Source organism: Puntigrus tetrazona, chromosome 4 (assembly GCF_018831695.1).
Source record: "Puntigrus tetrazona isolate hp1 chromosome 4, ASM1883169v1, whole genome shotgun sequence".
In the NCBI taxonomy this organism is placed as follows: domain Eukaryota; kingdom Metazoa; phylum Chordata; class Actinopteri; order Cypriniformes; family Cyprinidae; genus Puntigrus; species Puntigrus tetrazona.
This window is the reverse complement of record NC_056702.1, coordinates 18,655,182-18,673,878: the sequence shown is the minus strand read 5'-3', so window position 1 is coordinate 18,673,878 and position 18,697 is coordinate 18,655,182. Positions and strand designations below refer to the sequence as shown.

At 40.8% G+C, this 18,697-nt stretch overlaps 2 protein-coding genes across 4 annotated transcripts; both read left to right on the top strand.

The window, feature by feature from the left end:
* The first annotated feature begins 5,069 nt into the window (after positions 1-5,069).
* On the top strand, positions 5,070-11,021 carry scgn (secretagogin, EF-hand calcium binding protein). The gene is made up of 11 exons (XM_043237422.1): positions 5,070-5,219; positions 5,360-5,430; positions 6,424-6,516; positions 7,131-7,220; positions 7,541-7,597; positions 7,678-7,755; positions 8,501-8,556; positions 9,524-9,569; positions 9,673-9,732; positions 10,200-10,268; positions 10,695-11,021. The coding sequence occupies exons 1-11, from the start codon at positions 5,150-5,152 to the stop codon at positions 10,830-10,832; spliced, it is 828 nt and encodes a 275-aa protein (XP_043093357.1). The 5' UTR covers positions 5,070-5,149; the 3' UTR covers positions 10,833-11,021.
* Positions 11,022-12,225: 1,204 nt separating this feature from the next.
* LOC122343054 (gastrula zinc finger protein XlCGF57.1-like) lies at positions 12,226-18,635 on the top strand. 3 transcript variants are annotated; one of them, XR_006250671.1, is made up of 4 exons: positions 12,226-12,273; positions 12,719-12,831; positions 12,913-16,256; positions 16,693-16,899. XR_006250671.1 is itself a non-coding variant. In XM_043237360.1 (3 exons), exons 1-3 carry the CDS (start codon positions 12,747-12,749, stop codon positions 17,597-17,599), a joined length of 1,839 nt encoding a protein of 612 aa, XP_043093295.1. In that variant the 5' UTR covers positions 12,229-12,746; the 3' UTR covers positions 17,600-18,635. The 3 variants fall into 3 exon arrangements, 1 of the variants encoding a protein (XP_043093295.1); XR_006250670.1 differs by having other exon boundaries at positions 12,230-12,831; positions 12,913-15,566; positions 16,093-16,256; XM_043237360.1 differs by having other exon boundaries at positions 12,229-12,831; positions 12,913-13,939; positions 16,873-18,635.
* Positions 18,636-18,697: the final 62 nt, after the last annotated feature.

Here is an 18,697-nt window from a genome sequence, read left to right as displayed (position 1 = left end):
TCAATTTGGAAACTATTCTTGCCTGGCAAAATAAATGTCAATCTTGGTTAACTTATAACATTGTCTGAAATAACTTTTCTAGTAGGTTATTGACTTCTGAGGTTTTCCGCATTGTTGGCGTGCTAGGGTGAGTCAGATCAACGATCAATGGATGGAGCTAGCACGTTTTTGAGATCTTGACTTCTGGCCACCAAACTGGCTTAGCATGCTATTACTTAGGGAACGCATAAAAAATTACTCTTTTTGAGTCTATTAAGGCTGCATTAAGGTAAGCGATCTACGGGTCTGACTAAGACCTGGACTAGCCCAGATGTGAGTCTGTTCTGTCCAAACAAGGTCTATAAGCGACCCAGACTCCTAACGAACAATGAGTCGAAACTAGGAAGTATTATAGCTAATTAATGATCCAAATTTAATCACAACTAGAGGGATCAGCAGTTACATTTAAATAAATATAAATGTAGATTGGAGTCAGATAAAATTATGTATAAGGTCAGTACTATAATTGGAAACACAAAAGATTAATAAATATTAGTGATTTTTGAAGAGACACAAAGGAAAGACCGAACACGCATTGACCTTCGACCAGGGCCTCTGGATTCCGTTTTGCAGGAAAAGGGGGACCCTTACAGGATGCTGATGACGATTTAATGAGGTTCTCGTCTCCAGCCTTGAGAACATGACGACGTAAAATATCAATCACTTTTAACAGCTTTTCAAAGCAAGTCTTGGAAACTGTTCTTATTTTTGTCTCCTTTACCACCTCAATGACCTTCATGAAGTTGTTTCTTTTTATAGCGTCCTCTAGAATTTGAATTGAGGACTTTGTGCAAAATCTGTAAGAATAGTCCAGGTTGGCAGTTTATTTGCTGTATATACTCATGCTTTGATACATCATGTTTGCTACGAAGAGACTGGAAACAGGCAAAAGTCATTGTGAACAACATCTGAAACCTTAATGTCATGCATATGAAACATTTTAAGCATGCCATCTTCAGTTCTAGAGCCTGCAGATGTTACCAGTGCTGCAAGGTCAAGAACTCACTTCCTGCCATGGTGTTGATTGGTTTAGATGAGCATCTCTTCATATGTCTCCACAACTCCACAAAAACATCCACTTGCAGTGGACACAGTGCATATAACGTTTATAGTCAAATTTAGCTTTTTGCTTGTCCTTGAATGAAACCGATCATTTCATTTGATCGTAAGAAGTTTCCGGGGTTCAGAAACTTTTGAAATGTCACTGTCCTCCTTTAAGAAGTGTCTCTCTATTTTGAAAACTGGCTTTTGGCAAATGACCTCCAAAATATCAAAAAAGTACAAAAATTGTCAACAAATTTTGGGGAAGATGTTATACCACTTCTCTTTATGTTGGCACAAAAAAGAAATGAAAAATAAAACCATTATTGAATCATGTGCTTTGTTGAAAACCGTTTTATTTTGTTCTTAAAGAAAGCCATATGCATGAATTTAAGTCATTTTTTTATCTTTTTGATTTGTTATTAAGTTTACTCTGAGTTAGTAGACATTGCAAATTAGTTGACATTAAGTTGACAAATAGCTACAAAGTTAATTTTAGTTAGTAGAGTGTCTAAATGTAGTGTAGACCGCAGTTTGGATCAGCGATTGTTCTGCTCTATAATCAGGGCCACCGTTACGGTTTCTGGGCCCTCTGGAAAGCCTGCCCTCTGAGTGGGAAATGCGATATAGACACGATTGCGTCAGTATGCACGTTGGAAATATTTTTCTATCAACCAATTCTTTGTAAAATGCGTAAGATTCTTGTAGATATCGTCGTCTAAATTCCAAATTCAAGACACCATTTGGGATGCGTCCAACAGCCAACCCTCCCCTCTACCGGCAAGCCCTCCACCAAGTGTCTACCCCCTATTGAAAAGTGTACGGTATTAAGCTTGAAGCAAGTGCTTCAGTGTGTTCTAAGTTGTATGCACAGCAATTCACGTTACAGCTTCAGTCCAACTGACTCACTGTTTTGCCTCAATCTCCAGTTCTGCTGTCCGTGGATCTGGCACTCCATGTCAACTAATTTGTTCCTTACCTGGTTTGGCCTCCACACCACATCCCTCCTACATTTATGTGACTGTCTTAGGAGTATCTGGAATTTGCCTCTTAAGTGAGGGGGGCACACCTGACAGCTGCAGTAAAGATCTTGTCTTCTTTCTGGTTTTGACTATTGGCTTGGCTACGAGTTATTGGTATTGATTGCTTGTTGCCTCTGACCCTTGCTCACCCCTGACCATTAGCCCTTAACTATCTGCCGTTTAATCACTAACCCACAGCCTTTTAAAAAACTTCTGGTAACACTTTCTATGAAGCCGGTGTTTATAATACTTTGTAAGGGTATTCGGTTTCACTTTATTTTGATGCACCTACATGTCAACTAACTTTAATTAGAGTGTTAGTAAAGTTAGTAGACTGGTAGGGTTAGGGTTTGTTTTTTTTCCTCAAACAGCCGTAAGATCACTTCAGATCAGATGAATGTGTAATATGACACATTTTTATTTTAAACCAATGTTTATTTTGAAGGAACCCTTCAGACAGCTGTTGATAAGTAACTCTGCAGCTAGCCTGCATTAGAGTATTAGTGGTGTGTCTGCTAAATATATGCAAGCTTTATTTTGATGGTTCCTCACCAGACATAGCGACAATAGGATACTTTGCAAGTATGTGAACATTCTACCTACCCTACTAATACTCTTAGGTTTATACAATTTTTTTTTTAGGTACTGAACAGATCTTAATTAAACAATGTCAATATATGATGTAGTCGATTATAAATGAAGTGGGAAGATCATTCCACCAGTGAGCAAAAGTGATGATCACTTAACAGCCTCGGGCTTCTGGAGGAGATGCACAGTCATAAAAATGAGTGCAAGCAGGAGGGATCTTACCTGGATTTTAGGAAAGGGAACTATGTGAAAATGCTGTTCGTGGACTATAGTTCAGCGTTCAACACCATAGTTCCCTCCATGCTCACCTCGAAGTTGGAGGTCCTGGGACTCAGCCCATCCCTGCGTCACTGGATCACCAACTTCCTAACTGACAGACCACAAGCCGTACGGATGGGAAAACACACCTCATCCTCCCTCACTCTCAGCACTGGAGCCCCTCAGGGTTGTGTTCTGAGCCCCCTGCTGTACTCGCTGTACACACATGACTGTGTGGCCACTACAAACTCCACCACCATCGTTAAATTTGCTGACGACACTGTCGTGGTGGGCCTGATCTCCAACAACGATGAGATGGCCTACCTTCAGGAGATCAACAACCTGGAGAGATGGTGTCAGGAGAACAATCTTCTCCTGAACGTCAGCAAAACAAAGGAGTTAATAGTGGACTTCAGCATGAAGCAGGTGCGCTCTTACCATCCCATCATGATCGGCGGGACCCCAGTGGAGAGAGTGGACAGTTTTCGGTACCTGGGTGTTCACATCACGCAGGACCTGTCTTGGTCCTGTCACATCAACACCCTGGTGAAGAAGGCCCGGCAGCGTCTATACCATCTGAGGCGCTTAAGGGACTTCAGACTCCCATCTCAGGTGCTCAGGAACTTTTACACCTGCACCATCGAGAGTGTCCTGACGGGAAACATCACCTCCTGGTTCGGGAACAGCACCATGCAGGACAGGCGAGCCCTTCAGAGGTGGTGCGGTCAGCTGAGCACTCCATCCGCATTGAGCTCCCTGCGCTGCAGCACATCTACAACAAGCGGTGCTGTACCAGGGCCAGGACGATCGTGGAAGACCTCAGCCATCCCAACAATGGACTCTTTTCTCTGCTGCGTTCAGGAAAGCGCTTTCGTTCCCTGAAGGCAAACACAGAGAGAATGAGGAGGAGCTTCTTCCTGCAGGCCATTCGAGTCTGAACCAGAGAACACCCAGCACCGAATCACTGGGATTCCCATGTTCACCCTCTCTTTCCCAGATACTCGCCACTACATTTGGACAATTGCACTAGTCACTTGCACTGGACATTGCACAGCCACTTTACACTTTATACACTTTACACTTTATATCTTATACTTTATATTTATATTCTATACCTTATTTTTATTTTATTTATTTTATTTTTATATTCTACTTTGCAAACTTTTTTTTTTATACATATTTTTATATTTTATATTTATATGTACATTTAAATTTTGTTTTCTATTTTGATGCTGGACAATTGTAAAGAACATTTCACTGCATGTCGTACCATGTATGTATGTGTATGTGACAAATAAAATTTGAATTTTTGAATTTGATTTGAATTTGGAGTGGAGCCTGCGGCTGATCCGTATGAACTTGATGCAAGCTGCAGCTAACAGCCAGTGCAGTGAGATAAAGAGGTGCGATATAGTTAAAAACCAGTCAAGCTGCTGTATTCTATATCATTCGTAGACAAGGGTCTGGATGAGAAGTTATGCAGTTATGCATCTTTATTATAGGTTAACAAACGTTTGAGGTAAACGTGGCCCACATCTAGCCCAGATGACAGACACCCTTCTGACTGAAAGTTTTGGGCCTTTTTTTGGAAACAAAAACTGCTCAGAGAGCAGATAGAACCTTATAAATGCGAGGCAGTGAACTGAATGCACAAGATTTCGGAATCGACGAGTCACCGCAGAAACGGATGCCAAGTAGAAGTGCGACTTTTTCTTCTTCCTTTGTTTAGAGGTGAGATACACGGTGCATCTTGCCACCAAACGGCTGGGCCTTTTAGCTTTCTCGTTTCTTACAAGGCGCAATGTATAGATAACGTCCCATTGCAAAAAAAAACCCAAATGGGAAACAAACATGGGGCGTAGTAGAGTGGTCAAAATGGAGTGTAAAAAAACAATGGGAAACAAACATGGGGCATAGGAGATACTTATGCATGGCAAAGTCACACAGAGTTTATACAGGACAGCACCTAGCATTTATTTCCACTGACAAAAAGTACCAAGGCACATTTCAAATAGGAAAACTACCTAGTTTGAGCTCTGATCGTGAGAGCCTTTCAGCTGATGGCTGCTAAGAGTGGTGTGAAAGAGGAGGGGTTTCGTTCTGTTTATTCAGCGAGTCAAAGTAAAGCGTCCCTCTCTGTGCAAGGCTGCATCATTTCTGCTCTTATTGCATCGCCGTATCACATCTTTTAGATTTCCATCATGGACTGTTCCTTTGCTAATCTGGATGCTGCTGGTTTTCAACAGATCTGGCAACACTTTGATGCCGATGGTGAGAATTTAAAAAACATTTCCGTTCTGCTTATTGTCATTCAATATTTGCTTATTTACATAGTAATGCTTGTTTGCGTTTAAACTACCCTCTGTATCCGATCATAAGATAAATACTAGATAGAGAACATTTTTCCGCAGACAATGGCTACATCGAAGGGAAAGAGCTGGATGACTTTTTCTGTCACATGTTGAAAAAATTACAGCCGAAGGTATGTAAAAAAAGACATTTGACTGAACAAAATCCCATGAACACATCACTGTTCTAATGGTTTTTGGGTGTTACTGATTACACTAACATGGAAACACATTAGACGTACTCTTTCAGTAAGTGCTCTCTCGCTGTTTACACACTAGGATCTGTTCCCTCACCCACTAACACACGCACAAACACAAAAGCCATTTAACATCTGTCCACCTTTCACAGCAGCAGACACTTCAAAACACACCTCCAGTGGACAAATCTCCACCGCCATTTGGCAGGATTGAAAAACGTTGCTTTCCTAAAAAAAGAGTGTACTACATTTTGTCATTTTATTTTATTTCCTTGTGGAAATCTGCTTTGTTTGGCTGGAAACTACGGTTATCATGTTTAGTTTGTGCACATAGACAATACACTCAAACCAATATGTACGTATTTTACAAGGTGGCTAACTCGTATTAATTCGTACGACGTCAAATTTTTGTACGATTTGTATATATATATATATATATATATATATATATATATACACAATTTAGCAAAAACCATATGAATTTGTACAAGTGAGGTAAAATATATACGAACTGCAGCGAGAACGTTATATTAGACTGCTGCTCAGGAACTTGTGCAACATCTCAAGAAACCAAACCATTTTTTTTCAGGAAACTGTGGTCAGACATACAAGATTAAAATAGTTTTTCAGCGTTCTGGCAAAGGTGCTATAACCCAGACGTTTATATTACGCTGGTGTTCGCTAACTTCAACAAACAGACACAACAAAAGCTCTCCGATTCTATAACCCGGTTAATGAACGTTATTGTGATGTAAACAGGCTCATAATAACTGAAAGTTATGGCAGATGTTTGAGGAATTGTTTATGAGCGGCTCTACCGATGCGCAGCTGTTCCGGTCCAATGGCTACGCGGAGTGATGATTGTGGAAACGAGTGAGAGATGAATGATGGAAAAATGAGTAACCGGTCTGTTTCCTCTGCCGCCTTTAGGATAAGATTACAGAGGTGAAAGTGCAGCAGATGAAGAAGCAGTTTATGTCTGCCTACGATCTCACGTCTGACGGACGCCTGGCGATCCACGAAGTACGTCACAATATCGATTTCACGTCACTGTTAATCCTGCGAAAGAAAGTTAAAACCGATGTTCCCGTTTGATGGAACTGGCCATGGATGCATTGCTTTCGGGGTGGTTATTTATAATTAGCAATTGAAGAGAAAAACAAACACTGCTGAGTTGCCGTCTGCGTGCAGTAAAGGTTTTTCTGTGGCTGCAGATGTTATCTAGCCGCTTTATGGCTTCCGGCTGTTTCCAGCTCGGCTGCACCAGTTACGTTAACCACATTTAAAGTCGTTTTCTTTCGACGTTTTAATGGTTTGTTTCGCTTGCATCGCGGTAAAGCGAGGCCGTGGTCGTTCGAAACGCTCGATTAGATGCGACCATAGCCATTAGTGCTGGCATTAATGTAGCGTACTTAATCACGTGGTGTTCGTTCTATCTTACAAAACGTTATCTAAAAACGCATCTCGTCTTTGCATATCATGTCATACGATTTATGATTGAAGGCTATCATCTGGTGTTGTGATTAAATACTATACAGAAGATAAACTTAAGGAAGCAATTTGCTTTTATGAGTAACATTAGTTCTGATTAAACCATGTCTTAGTTAATAAACCCTGTCTGTTTGCGTTTATACCAGCTAGCCAACATGATCCTGCCTCAGGATGAGAACTTCCTTCTTATCTTTCGTAGAGAAGCTCCACTGGACAGCAGCGTGGAGTTCATGAAGGTAAACCTTTGCTCCATTTAATGTTACAAATTACATCACATCCTTTTTAAATGCAATGTTTAAACAGTCTTTAGCGTCCCAGATGTCAACATTGTGATTTCAGGTTCAATCTGATGACCATGTGTGTGTACTTTCGAGGTTTTAGATACGTTTTTGAAGAATGAAAATGTCAAACAGCAATTTTAAAGCAATATTACGCTTCTTATCTATTTATTTATTCTGGTTAAACTCTTTTTTTGGTCTTTGACTCATATACCAGCTTTAGCAGTTTGGGTGATTGTTTAAAAAAAAAAAAAAGTTTTGGATCTTTCCCATGATAGATCTGGAGAAAATACGATGCCGATAGCAGTGGCTACATATCTGCCGTGGAGCTCAAGGTAAAAAGTGCTTACACTAACTTACATTAACGTATTAAATATTGAGTGCATCGTTTTGATTGTCTTTTTTCTGACGGCAGGGCTTCTTGAATGACTTGTTTCGGCAGCACGAAAAGAATATTCCTCCCACTAAGTTGGATAAATACACAAGCACCATGGTAACACTGCGCGTTTATTAATTATTTGTTTGAATTTGTTGCAGCACAAATAAATAAATAGAACGATTTTTCAAATTTGGCATGGAAAAATATTGCATAGCGGTCGTTGTAAAAATTGATTAAAGGTGATGTATGGTTTGACAACTAGTGGTTGAACTAGGTATTGCAGTCCAAATTCAAAATATTGAAGATGAATGAAAAATGAACGATGAATGAAATGAAATACTCTCTAAACTGGCGATCTGTTTCACGAAGATATCGTTTTTACTTTTAAAATACACTACTTGTTGTCGTTTGTCCTTCTTGTCGGACTCGCGTCACATAAAAAGTACTGTTTTTTGAAGATGCTGGGTGTACAGGTCGATTCCTGAGTGATAGCACATCAGCCATCAGCAAACTGCGGCTGGTCACCCATGCATTAACCTCCCTTCGACCCGATCTCAAGAGTGTGTGCTGTTTTTCCATTGCGTGGTTTTTTCCATGCAAGTGAAACTATCAGCGTTACTCGTTAAAACGAACGGCGTTTAGCCGTTTTTGCGTTTTTTTAAACAACTGATATACCTAAAACGAACGTCGTATGCCACATCGGCATAACGATTTTTCCGTACAGTTTTAGAAACCGACAGTTTTTGTGAAAACAGAAGTAAGTATCGTCATTCATTGAGTTGATTCTGTTTGGAAATAGCTTGAAAAAAAATGCTTAATGCTTTTCTAATCACGGATACTTTGTTTTCTTGTCTTGCAGATGAGCATTTTTGACAAAAACAAAGATGGGAGATTGGATCTTAATGATCTAGCTAGGTGATGTATGTTTAATGATCAGTGTCAAAATACTTTTGCATTTCAAAAGTAATGCATACTTTTTATGGAAAGTAATGCTTAACGTTACTTTTGCATGACTTTTTTGGTTTTCTGGCTGGGCTTGCTTATTTATATTTTTTAAAAAGTTCTATTTTTGGCAACTATAAAGGCCGTTTCACACAGAGCTAAATGAATAAAGCTAAAAGTAACTTAAAAGTAATGCATTACTTTACTAATTACAAAGTAATCCGGTTACATAACTTGCGTTAATTGTAATGTAACAGTTAACAATAGTGGTTTTGTTCTGTGCTTGTGGAGCTTTTTAGGCCTTGATGGTGAGAATGGGTCTTTGTGTGTATGATTGTGTTAAAAACAAAGACTCTTTTCTAACACATTATTAATTCAAGAAGTATATTTATGCTGGCTTGTTTAACGTTTGTATGATTTGTGCTGCCTAAGTCGAATCAGTCACGTATTAGAATCAGTGTAGATTGGCTGGCAGAAACACACAGCTGACAAATTAATACTCTATATTTATCATCTATTGGACGTCTCCTTTTAGATGTCAAATAGACGTCTATTAGATGTCTTTAAGATGTTTAGGATTTAGAATGTACGTGAAACCGACATCCGCAAGACGTCTGTGGACAGCCAAAGAGATCTTTAACAGACATCTTGCAGACGTACATGGGCTGTCTGGGTTCAGGCATGTGAAATTATCATTGTGGTGTAGTGACAACAAATTTGAGAAAGTTTGATGGCAGTAAAGTGCACCATTCAGGTCAAGATTGCCTCAAAGCAGCTTCACGGTAGCGTTCTTTAATGGAAAATCCAATAGTTATAGATTAGCTCAAATTGAGATAAAACAGACCTACAGAAGGCAACAGTGTCGTAAATCACCTCAAGCCAGTTCGATGTTAATCCAGTTCAGCTCAATAAAAGTGTCGCTGTTGTCTATCCTCCCCAGAATTCTGGCTCTGCAAGACAACTTCCTTTTGCAGTTCAAAATGGATGTTAGTAATTTCTATCTAATTCATTTAACCTTTTGTGATTCTAAATGTAATAATTTGCTGCAAGCAAATGCATGATGCCCCCTTTATTTCCTGCCTTCTTCAGGACGACAGTCAAGAGGAGAGAAACAGAGACTTTGAGAAGATCTTTGCGCATTATGATGTTGTAAGAATGATTTAACCTTGCTACTGTTGTTAAAAACTACCGGTTGAAAGCCCAATTTTTAAAGCCCTCAAATAGAAAGAAATCCAACATTCTGGCATGAGACTCTAGTTGGTGCTGTTCGACAGATCAAACTCAATCTGACGTAATGATATCATCAAATGGTTCAGAAGCCCTCCACCTTCCCCAGCTCCACCTGTATACATCTAACATTAGCGGTGTAACGCTAAATTGATTAATAGACCGATTCTGTGATTTTTCGAATGTCTCACGGTTCTCTCCTGAATCTATCGATACCGCTGAGAGTCACGACAGAACTGGTCATTGGCAAACCAAAAATCCCAAACTTTCCAAAACTGCTAATAGCAAAGGCGGCTAAGCAGACGCGCTAATCAGCTAACCTCACGGATCACAAACCTAACGCACTGACAAAGCAGTTCCAGCTCTTAAAAGTTCGGCTCTCTTTCTAGAGCAAGACCGGAGCCCTTGAAGGACCAGAGGTGGATGGGTTTGTCAAAGACATGATGGAGCTCGTCAGGGTAAGCGACTACGCTATAAGTCTCGAGATTTCTAACAAACCCGAACTTGCACGTCTCTGACAGATTCTAAGGAATTAGCTACTGCTAAATTTTCATTTTCTTGTTTTAATCTATTTGGGTCCATAACCTTCAGTATTAAACGCGTAACTCGTAGGTCTTTAAACCTGATCCTGGGGACCCACCGTCCTGGAAAGTTTATTTTCATGGTGAAGACCTCAAATAGCCGGCCTCGGGTGTTTGATCCAGGATGGAGCTGAACTTTGCAGGGTCCCCAGGAGTAGGGTCAAAGAACTTAAGCTTTATAGCTTGCGCTGTAGACCAGAATGTATTTATGTATTGACTGATTAAAAAACGCAAAAGCCTGCTACGATACAACTAATAATTGTCACTTTCCTCTGTATTCCACCACTTTCTTCTTTCTCTCAGCCAAGTATCAGTGGAAGGGATCTGGATAAACTGCGCGAGGTTCTGCTGCTCCACTGCGATGTGAATAAAGACGGGATGATTCAGAAGAGTGAGCTGGCCCTGTGTTTGGGAGTAAAGCTGAAATCACTTGCACACTGAAGCTATCACTTCTACTGTGAATTACTACATTTGAAACCCGAGCGGGGAAGGTGAAAACATTATATCCACTCGTGTATTGCTCGTTTCTATGTTTTACAAATGTATTATGCTATTTAAAATATAATTCTGAAAAAGTAAGATTTGTAAATGTACTTGCAACAATAAAAGTTATATCTGTTAACACGTAAAGCGGTAGTCGTGGACTCTCTCCCTTTTGTTCAAAGTTCGTTTTTTAACGTATGCTCACCACATTGGGGAAACTTCAGTTCATACTGTAGCTCAACTCTTGAATCTTTACGTTTCGTGTATGTTTGCAACATTTACAGCTCTCTCAAAAGTGTTTTTCAGAAAAACGAGCGTTTTATTCACCAAATGTGCAATACTTGGTTATTCAAATTAGTCGAAGGTGCCATGATGAACATATGTTCTGAAGACCTAATCAAAGGACACAAAGACATCAACGAAAGGCCGCGAGCACACAGACCAGATGTCACTTCGTAAAAGCCACCTCTGGTGTGTAGCGTGATACCGTTTGCGTGTCCTTGCGGCTCTGGATTATTCATATTCATCGCTGCTGTTTATTTAACAGTCGTGCCATTGGCAAACAGATGCTCGACTGCTTTGTTTTCTTGTTTTGCGTGTGTAGGGGTTATAGTTAAACCCCATGGACAGACCAGTTATGCTCTGTGAAGAAAGAGAGCTTAGAGAAAACAGAGCTTATAAAAGAGGAGATGGCTTGGAACCAACCTTAGAGGCGTTAGTACTAACTGCCATGTGAATAATCAACTGACGTCTGTTTCTTTAGGAGTACAGATAGGAGATATTTTCAGATTCATAAAGGTGTTCATATTTTAAATACCTTGGTACGAAATAAATGTTTTTGGCAAACTGATGACACTGATTTTTTTTTTGTTCTGTTAATATTGCTGGTTACTGCATTGTTACATCCAGTAACATTCTTTAAAAAGAGATGCGCCTGGCATTTTTCCTATAGTTTATTCTTTTTTTATGCAATATACTGGAGCCAGACCTGAGAGAACAGACCAGAATATTCCACTCTATTCCTTGAATTCGCCATGAAATCAAACTCGTATTTTCTTGATATGAATGCGTTACATTTAAGATTATCTTCACGTAACCAAGCGTGCTCCAAAACAATGACAACATTCGCTTTCATGAGATACAGATATATATAATTCAAAACCTAATATCACGTATTAAATGTTCAAAAAAAGGTGTTTGGACGGAATGTATTTAAACATGTATTTCGCCCAAAAATTACATCTGAAAACCGTGTCTGTCTGTACTTTTTTTTAACACAGCGTGGCAATAGGACTCTTATTACAGAGAAGAAGAAAAAAGACTCTTATTATGTTCTCGCGGTGTGGCGTCACAAAGCCGCGACGCGCTCCCGCATCTGTTTTGATTCTGCCGAAGAGAGGTTTGTTTATAAGCATTTAAAGTGTTTAAATCAGCGCAAACCTTGCGCATTTTTTTTCATGCGATGCGTTATTATAAAACTCAAAATTGCGATGCGTTGTTTAAATTTAACGCACGTTATTTTGCGTGCATGAAGCTCCACTCACGAGTAACACAAAAAGTGCGCTTTCGCTTTATCACAAACACGAATTAATTCACTGTGAAGCAGTCTTGAGAGAAACTGAGCTTAAACTCGAAGACGGTCGAATCGGTTGCTCAAAACGAGAACGAAAAACACGATCCAAATAAACAATCGGTTAAATGCGACCTTTGGGTCGTTAAATGCAAAACTAACATTAAAAATGGCTCAGCAGGAACCTCCAAGAACTAAAATCACTGCGTACCATTGAACTGACCGATTCAGGGAGCTTGCATTGATTTGTTTTTATGTTAATTATTTGACAGAGCCTCAAAAACTCCCAACCGAGATCCACAATGGCTTTTATTAAAGAAGAATGCGTAGACATTAAGATTGAAGACGCATTTGAGGTGAAGCAAGAAGATACAGAGCAACAAATAGGTTGGTTTTTAAAAAGTCAACATATACAAGACGGCCAGGATACAGTGTTCGGTGGCTTTTATCTGTCTTTTCTCACCTTAGGTCCGACGTCCCTGAAAGAGGAGTATAATTTACCGAGCGAAACGGAGGAGAAGCATCAGCTGAAGAAGCAGCATGACTCCGCACCTGGAGAAACTGCGGCGCAGCCTAAAAAGAGAGGCCCGAAGCTGAAGCCTCTGCCGCCGATAATCTGCTCTTATTGCGGCAAGCGTTTCAACCAGCACGGAAACCTCACGGCCCACCTGCGAATCCACACCGGAGAAAAGCCTTTCACCTGCCAGGAGTGCGGCAAGTGCTTCACGCAAAAAGCGCACGTCAAAGTCCACATGAAGGTCCACACCGAAGAGAGCTCCTTCACCTGCCAGCAGTGCGGAAAGTACTTCAACCGGAAGACCAACTTCATGTTCCACATGAGGGCCCACGCCGAAGAGAGGCCTTCCGTGTGCCCGCTGTGTGGGAAGAAATTTAGCAAGAAAGGAAACCTCAAGGAGCACATGCGCATTCACTCCGGGGAGAAGCCGTACGCGTGCGCCCAGTGCGGAAAGGGCTTCGGGCGGAAAGGAAACCTCCGGGATCACATGAGGATCCACACCGGAGTCAAGCCGTACGCCTGCCAGCACTGCGAGAAGAGCTTCAGCCAGCTGAGCAACTTGAAAATCCACATGAAGGTCCACAGCGGAGAGGGCTCCTTCGCCGGCGGTTTCAGCTGCCGACAGTGCGGGAAGAGTTTCGATCAGCAGGGCAACCTCAAGAACCACATGATAATCCACACCGGAGAGAAGCCGTTCGTGTGCGACCAGTGCGGGAAGAGCTTCAACCTCAAAGGAAATCTGAAGGTTCACAGCAGGGTTCACAGCAGGGACAGCCCTTTCACCTGCCAGCAGTGCGGGAAGACGTTTACCCGGAAAGGCAGCCTCAAGGTCCACGCCAGGGTCCACACCGGAGAGCACCCTTTCGTGTGCGTCCAGTGCGGAAAGAGTTTCCCGCACAAGAAAAACCTGAAGTCGCACGTGACGATCCACACCGGAGAGAAGCCGTTCGCGTGCCGTCAGTGCGGGAAGAGCTTCAGATACAAATTCACCCTCAACAACCACATGAGGGTTCACTCGGCGGAGAACTAGGGGGAGCGGAGCGGCTCCAGGGTCGCCAATCGGAGGCCTTTCAACGGACTGAGGGAAATCAGTCGTTGAGAAGGAAGGCTGGAATGAGTTTCACGCTAAAAGCAAACGTTAGCCTTCCCGTGCCGTAGCTTCGGCGGGAGAGGGTTAGGTATATCGGACGGGCTCGAGGACGTTATTCGTTCCGGAAAACGAAATTGCGCGGTACACCTTTCAGTTGGATCGCTGTCATAAAGAGTCGCGGGCACATGTGAAGTGAGCGTTCCCAGTGCAGATACAAACGATTTGACGTGGAAAACCTTCCTTTTGAGGTCGCTTTTTAGTAGAATGGATTTTTTCGGACATCGTTTTTTCCCCCTGTTCGACACGGTATATCTCAATTGCATAAAGTGATCTCTAAATAAAGGTTACATGACTTGGGTTTACTTAAGCGTTTTGCCCAAAATCGTCGAACCTTGCACGAAGCCACTTGATGGTCATTTCTGAAAGTGTACACTTGGGTTACGTTTCTTTGATAAAGTTGGCTTTTCGAAGTATATTCCATTAGACGTGCACACTTCAGGAAACTTCATCCATGTCCATGTTTTTTAACCCTTCTAAACTAAAGCGAAGGTGACTCTTTAATTATATGCAAGGGTGTAACTTCCCGTTTCCCAAAATCCCATTTCCTGCATTTACATAGGATTGTTTTTTTTTTTATGTTTAGGGACTATGGCGATGATAGAAAATCCAAAAATAGTAAGTTAATTATAATGATAAATTCTGCCAAAAAGAACAGCAGGCTACTACTACGATAATAAAGATGGTTTTATAAAGTTAAAAATGTGTGCGAATAAGATTTAAACGAGACTTAAGTTCCACTGCGCAACAAAATTTTACTGTACCTGAAAATGCATAAGGCTTTATTAATGAACAAATTTCAATATTTGATAATTTTCTGTACAGGACAGATTCATTTTTATGCATCCAAACCTATATTATACCAGGGTAGGAAGTAATAAACTTCTGTAATAAACAAAAGGATGGATACGGTAATAAATACAATAGATGCACTATTATCTATGAACTATTTTTAGAATAAAAAAATGTGTTTCATCCAATAACATTTGCTACTCAATTTATCCAAATACGTTTTGATAGTTTCTGATAACTATGTTCTTCGAAAGTTTGATTTTCTGCACACTGAGATGTCATTTTAGGCATCTTTAGCACAAAAACAATACTCCAATCCATATTTTCAGATGATTTCCCCCCGAAGGAAGCATATAAACACTAAACAATGAAAAAGGTCACATTAATATTCTAAATTAATGTAGATTTGTGGCGTATGATATTGAAATAATACTCATCTTTCCATTGAAGGCTCAGAGAGCGAGGGAGAGCATCAGCTAAATCAGACAGGTACAGGTAAAACTGTTAATCTGGAAGGGATATGCTAGAGTTTGATACAAAGTAAGGCAGACACATATTTTGTAAAGTTTAGACAGCGGGTTAACAGGACTTTTATTTTCGCCTGGCGTAGTGTCGTCATAAGTATGCGCCGCGCCCCGCTGTATGTTGTGATTCGGCTAAAGAAAGGTATGGGTTTTAACCGTTAGGCGCTCAAAATAGTGCAAACCATTAGTGCAGTTTTACTTTTTTTTTTACAAGCGCTGTAAAATGAATTATTATTAAATGTAACGTCGCAATATTTTTTTTTCCTAACATTAACGAGCATTGTTTTGGCTAAGCGCGTCCACGCGTGAATGAAAGACAGGCGCGTATTATTTCTCTCCCCGAATAAGTAAAGCAAACTCGAATTCGGTCACTTCCGAGCAGAGATGAAGAAAGCGAGCTTTTCGCTAGCGCGAGTCAATTGAATCAATTGTTTGGTGAAATGATTCACTGTTTGAAACGCTCGACTCGCCTCGCGCTACCGAGTCCCGCTGCTCGAAACTTTAAATGTAACGCGTTCACGAGAAGCATTCTGTTTATATAATCTACAAAACAAATCCCGAATTCAAAACATAAACGTCTAAATGTTTTTGTCTAATTTAAATTCTTTTATGTTAGTTTTGAGGTCATTTAAGGCCACTAACTCTATCTCTGACTGCTCCTCAACCAGTGAGCTGATTGAGATTTGGGATTTATTTCCTTGGATTTATCTCACATCCTGGTGAATCAGCTAAGATCAGTGTGACGCGGTTATAAAGATGATGTTTATTAAAGAGGAGAGTGAAGACGTGAAGATTGAAGACACATTGGGAGTCAAAAAAGAAGAACAAACAGGTTGGTTTTGATTCTTTTGTTCTCGTGAGACCTTAGTATTGTACTTAAATGTATAATAATAAAGGTTATATGTAAAATTGCCATCATGAAGATTGTGGGTGAAAAATATCGCAAACTAATGAGATTGTGTTATTTTGTATTGATATGTATGTGTGTACATTGCATGCATAGTTCCCCATGTTTTACCAATTACAAACCACATAAATCTTAAGAACTAATTTTTTCCATTTATTTAATCACGTGATATAATTGTCAGTATAGGCATCATTTATTCCCACTCCACTTGTTCCAGTCCTGTATGGAAATCAAACAAGAGCTGATTGTCCAGCGTTCTTCGAAATATCTTATTTTGCCTTCAGTAGAAACTTGGGTTGGTTTCGATGGAAGTGGCTTAGTGCCGTCAAACTTGTCAACTTGTATTTTTTCTTCACTTCAGACTGGATGGTGCTGAAGACGGAGGGTCAAGAACGGGATGAAACGGAAGAGCAGGGTCGATATGAGAAACGCAGTGATTTCATGACCGAAGGGAAATTCGTTCGGACGAAAAGACTTCAGGGGCTCAGAAAGCCTCGTCTACCAGTTCTTTAAACTGCCCTCAGTGTGGTACGGGTTTCACTCAAAAACAAAGCCTCGCAGTCCACATGAGAATTCACACCGGAGAAAAACCGTTCGCCTGCCGACAGTGCGGACTGAGTTTTAGGCGTAAAGAAAACCTCAATGCCCACCTAAGAGTGCACACCGGAGAGAAGCCTTATAAATGCCAGCGCTGCGGTCAGTGTTTCGCGCATAAAGGAAACCGCAACGCCCACATGCGAATTCACACCGGAGAGAAACCCTTTACCTGCGCGCAGTGTGGGAAGAGCTACTCGCGAAAAGAGTGTCTCAAGACTCACATGCGGATTCACGTCGGAGAGAAGCCGTTCGTGTGCGGTCAGTGCGGGAAGAGCTTCAGGTGCAAAGTAAACCTTAATCAGCACATGAGGATCCACTCGAGAGAGAACCGTTACGCGTGCCACGAGTGCGGGAGGAGTTTCTCGGACGGGAATGACCTCAAGAATCACGTAATGACTCACATCGGAGAGAAGCCCTTCATGTGCCGTCACTGCGGAAAGGCTTGCGTGAGCCGATCGATCCTTGAGATTCACGTCAGAACTCACACGGGAGAGAAGCCTTTCGCGTGTAGGCAGTGCGGAAAAGGGTTTACGCATAAGGGAAACCTCAAGATCCACACGAGAATTCACACCGGAGAGAAGCCCTACGCGTGTCCCGTGTGTGAAAAGAGTTTCACGTATCTAAGGGACCTAAAATGTCATTCGCAGACGCATTCTGGAAAGAAACCGTAGCGTTTTCGGGTCTGAGAGATGATAAATGCGCTCGGGAGGAAGACCATTCGCTGCTTGCGTTCCTGAGAAAAGACTTGAGCTTTCGATTCTGTGAAAGATTCTTCTTGTTCTCATCAGAAGGACACACTTGCTCCAGATACCTCCTAAAGCAGTGGTCTCCACGGCTCTGCACGGGTTAGCTCCACATAACACCTTCTTGGAAGTTTCTAGTGATCCCAAAGACCTCGATTAACTGGATTGGACGCGTTTGGGGATAGAGCAAAAGGTCCTCCAGGAATTGAGTTTGAGACTACTTCAGGTACAGATCTCTTCACAGCAGCGAAGTAACTTTTTGTAAGAGAACATTTCTGCAGGTCTAAACAGGAACACCCTTCTAACACTGTCCTCATAAGACACTGCGTCCTCATACGAGGACATTTATATTTTAGTGAATATTGCTGAGACCATGCACAAAAATGTTTGGAGTCTGGATGTCCTGTGAGGAGCACGTTCAGAGCTTTTCAGAGACACCTAACGATTGAATGTTTCACCATGACCACTCCCTCTCTGCTTGGTCTTCAAAAATGTCTGAAATTAATTTAGTGAAACTCTTATGGAAATGTGATAATATTTTGTAATTCTCATTCAAATACAATTTTTAAATTGCGTGTCCTAAATCATCTCAGCAAAATGTTATGGGGTTTAAAATCAAAATATGACCTTCCGTTACTAAACAGGACATTGATTTCATACATGCTTTTAGTTCCAGTGTCCTTTTATGTTTATTATGCATTAGAGAGGCATAACAAATGAATAGGGGAAAGAAATTATATTTCAGTATTCTGTCTTAAAGATATCTTGCCATATGCAATATGCAAATTAGATTGTTTACAGATTACATTGTACATAATGAGAAAACCTGTTTATGACCATTTTACACACATTTTCCTGAAAAAAGGTATATCGAATAATTCTGTTGTAACATAGTTGAGAATCATCTTTATACAAAGTTTGTAAACTAAAAATAAATTCAAATGCATTGGTGATTTTTAAAAAATGCATGTTCGTGTCTTTTCATTTCTTTAAAGAAATTGAGTTCCTTGTTCAAATGTTTAAGAA

Bases quoted from the DNA above. Each gene is read 5' to 3' on its own strand.
- LOC122343054 (XM_043237360.1), top strand. From the start codon at position 12,747: ATGGCTTTTATTAAAGAAGAATGCGTAGACATTAAGATTGAAGACGCA. The intron at 12,832-12,912 runs GTTGGTTTTTAA...TTCTCACCTTAG, and splicing joins AGATACAGAGCAACAAATAG to GTCCGACGTCCCTGAAAGAG. The intron at 13,940-16,872 runs ATACAAATTCAC...TACGGGTTTCAC, and splicing joins CAGTGCGGGAAGAGCTTCAG to TCAAAAACAAAGCCTCGCAG.
- scgn (XM_043237422.1), top strand. From the start codon at position 5,150: ATGGACTGTTCCTTTGCTAATCTGGATGCTGCTGGTTTTCAACAGATC. The intron at 6,517-7,130 runs GTACGTCACAAT...CGTTTATACCAG, and splicing joins GACGCCTGGCGATCCACGAA to CTAGCCAACATGATCCTGCC. The intron at 9,733-10,199 runs GTAAGAATGATT...CTCTCTTTCTAG, and splicing joins TCTTTGCGCATTATGATGTT to AGCAAGACCGGAGCCCTTGA.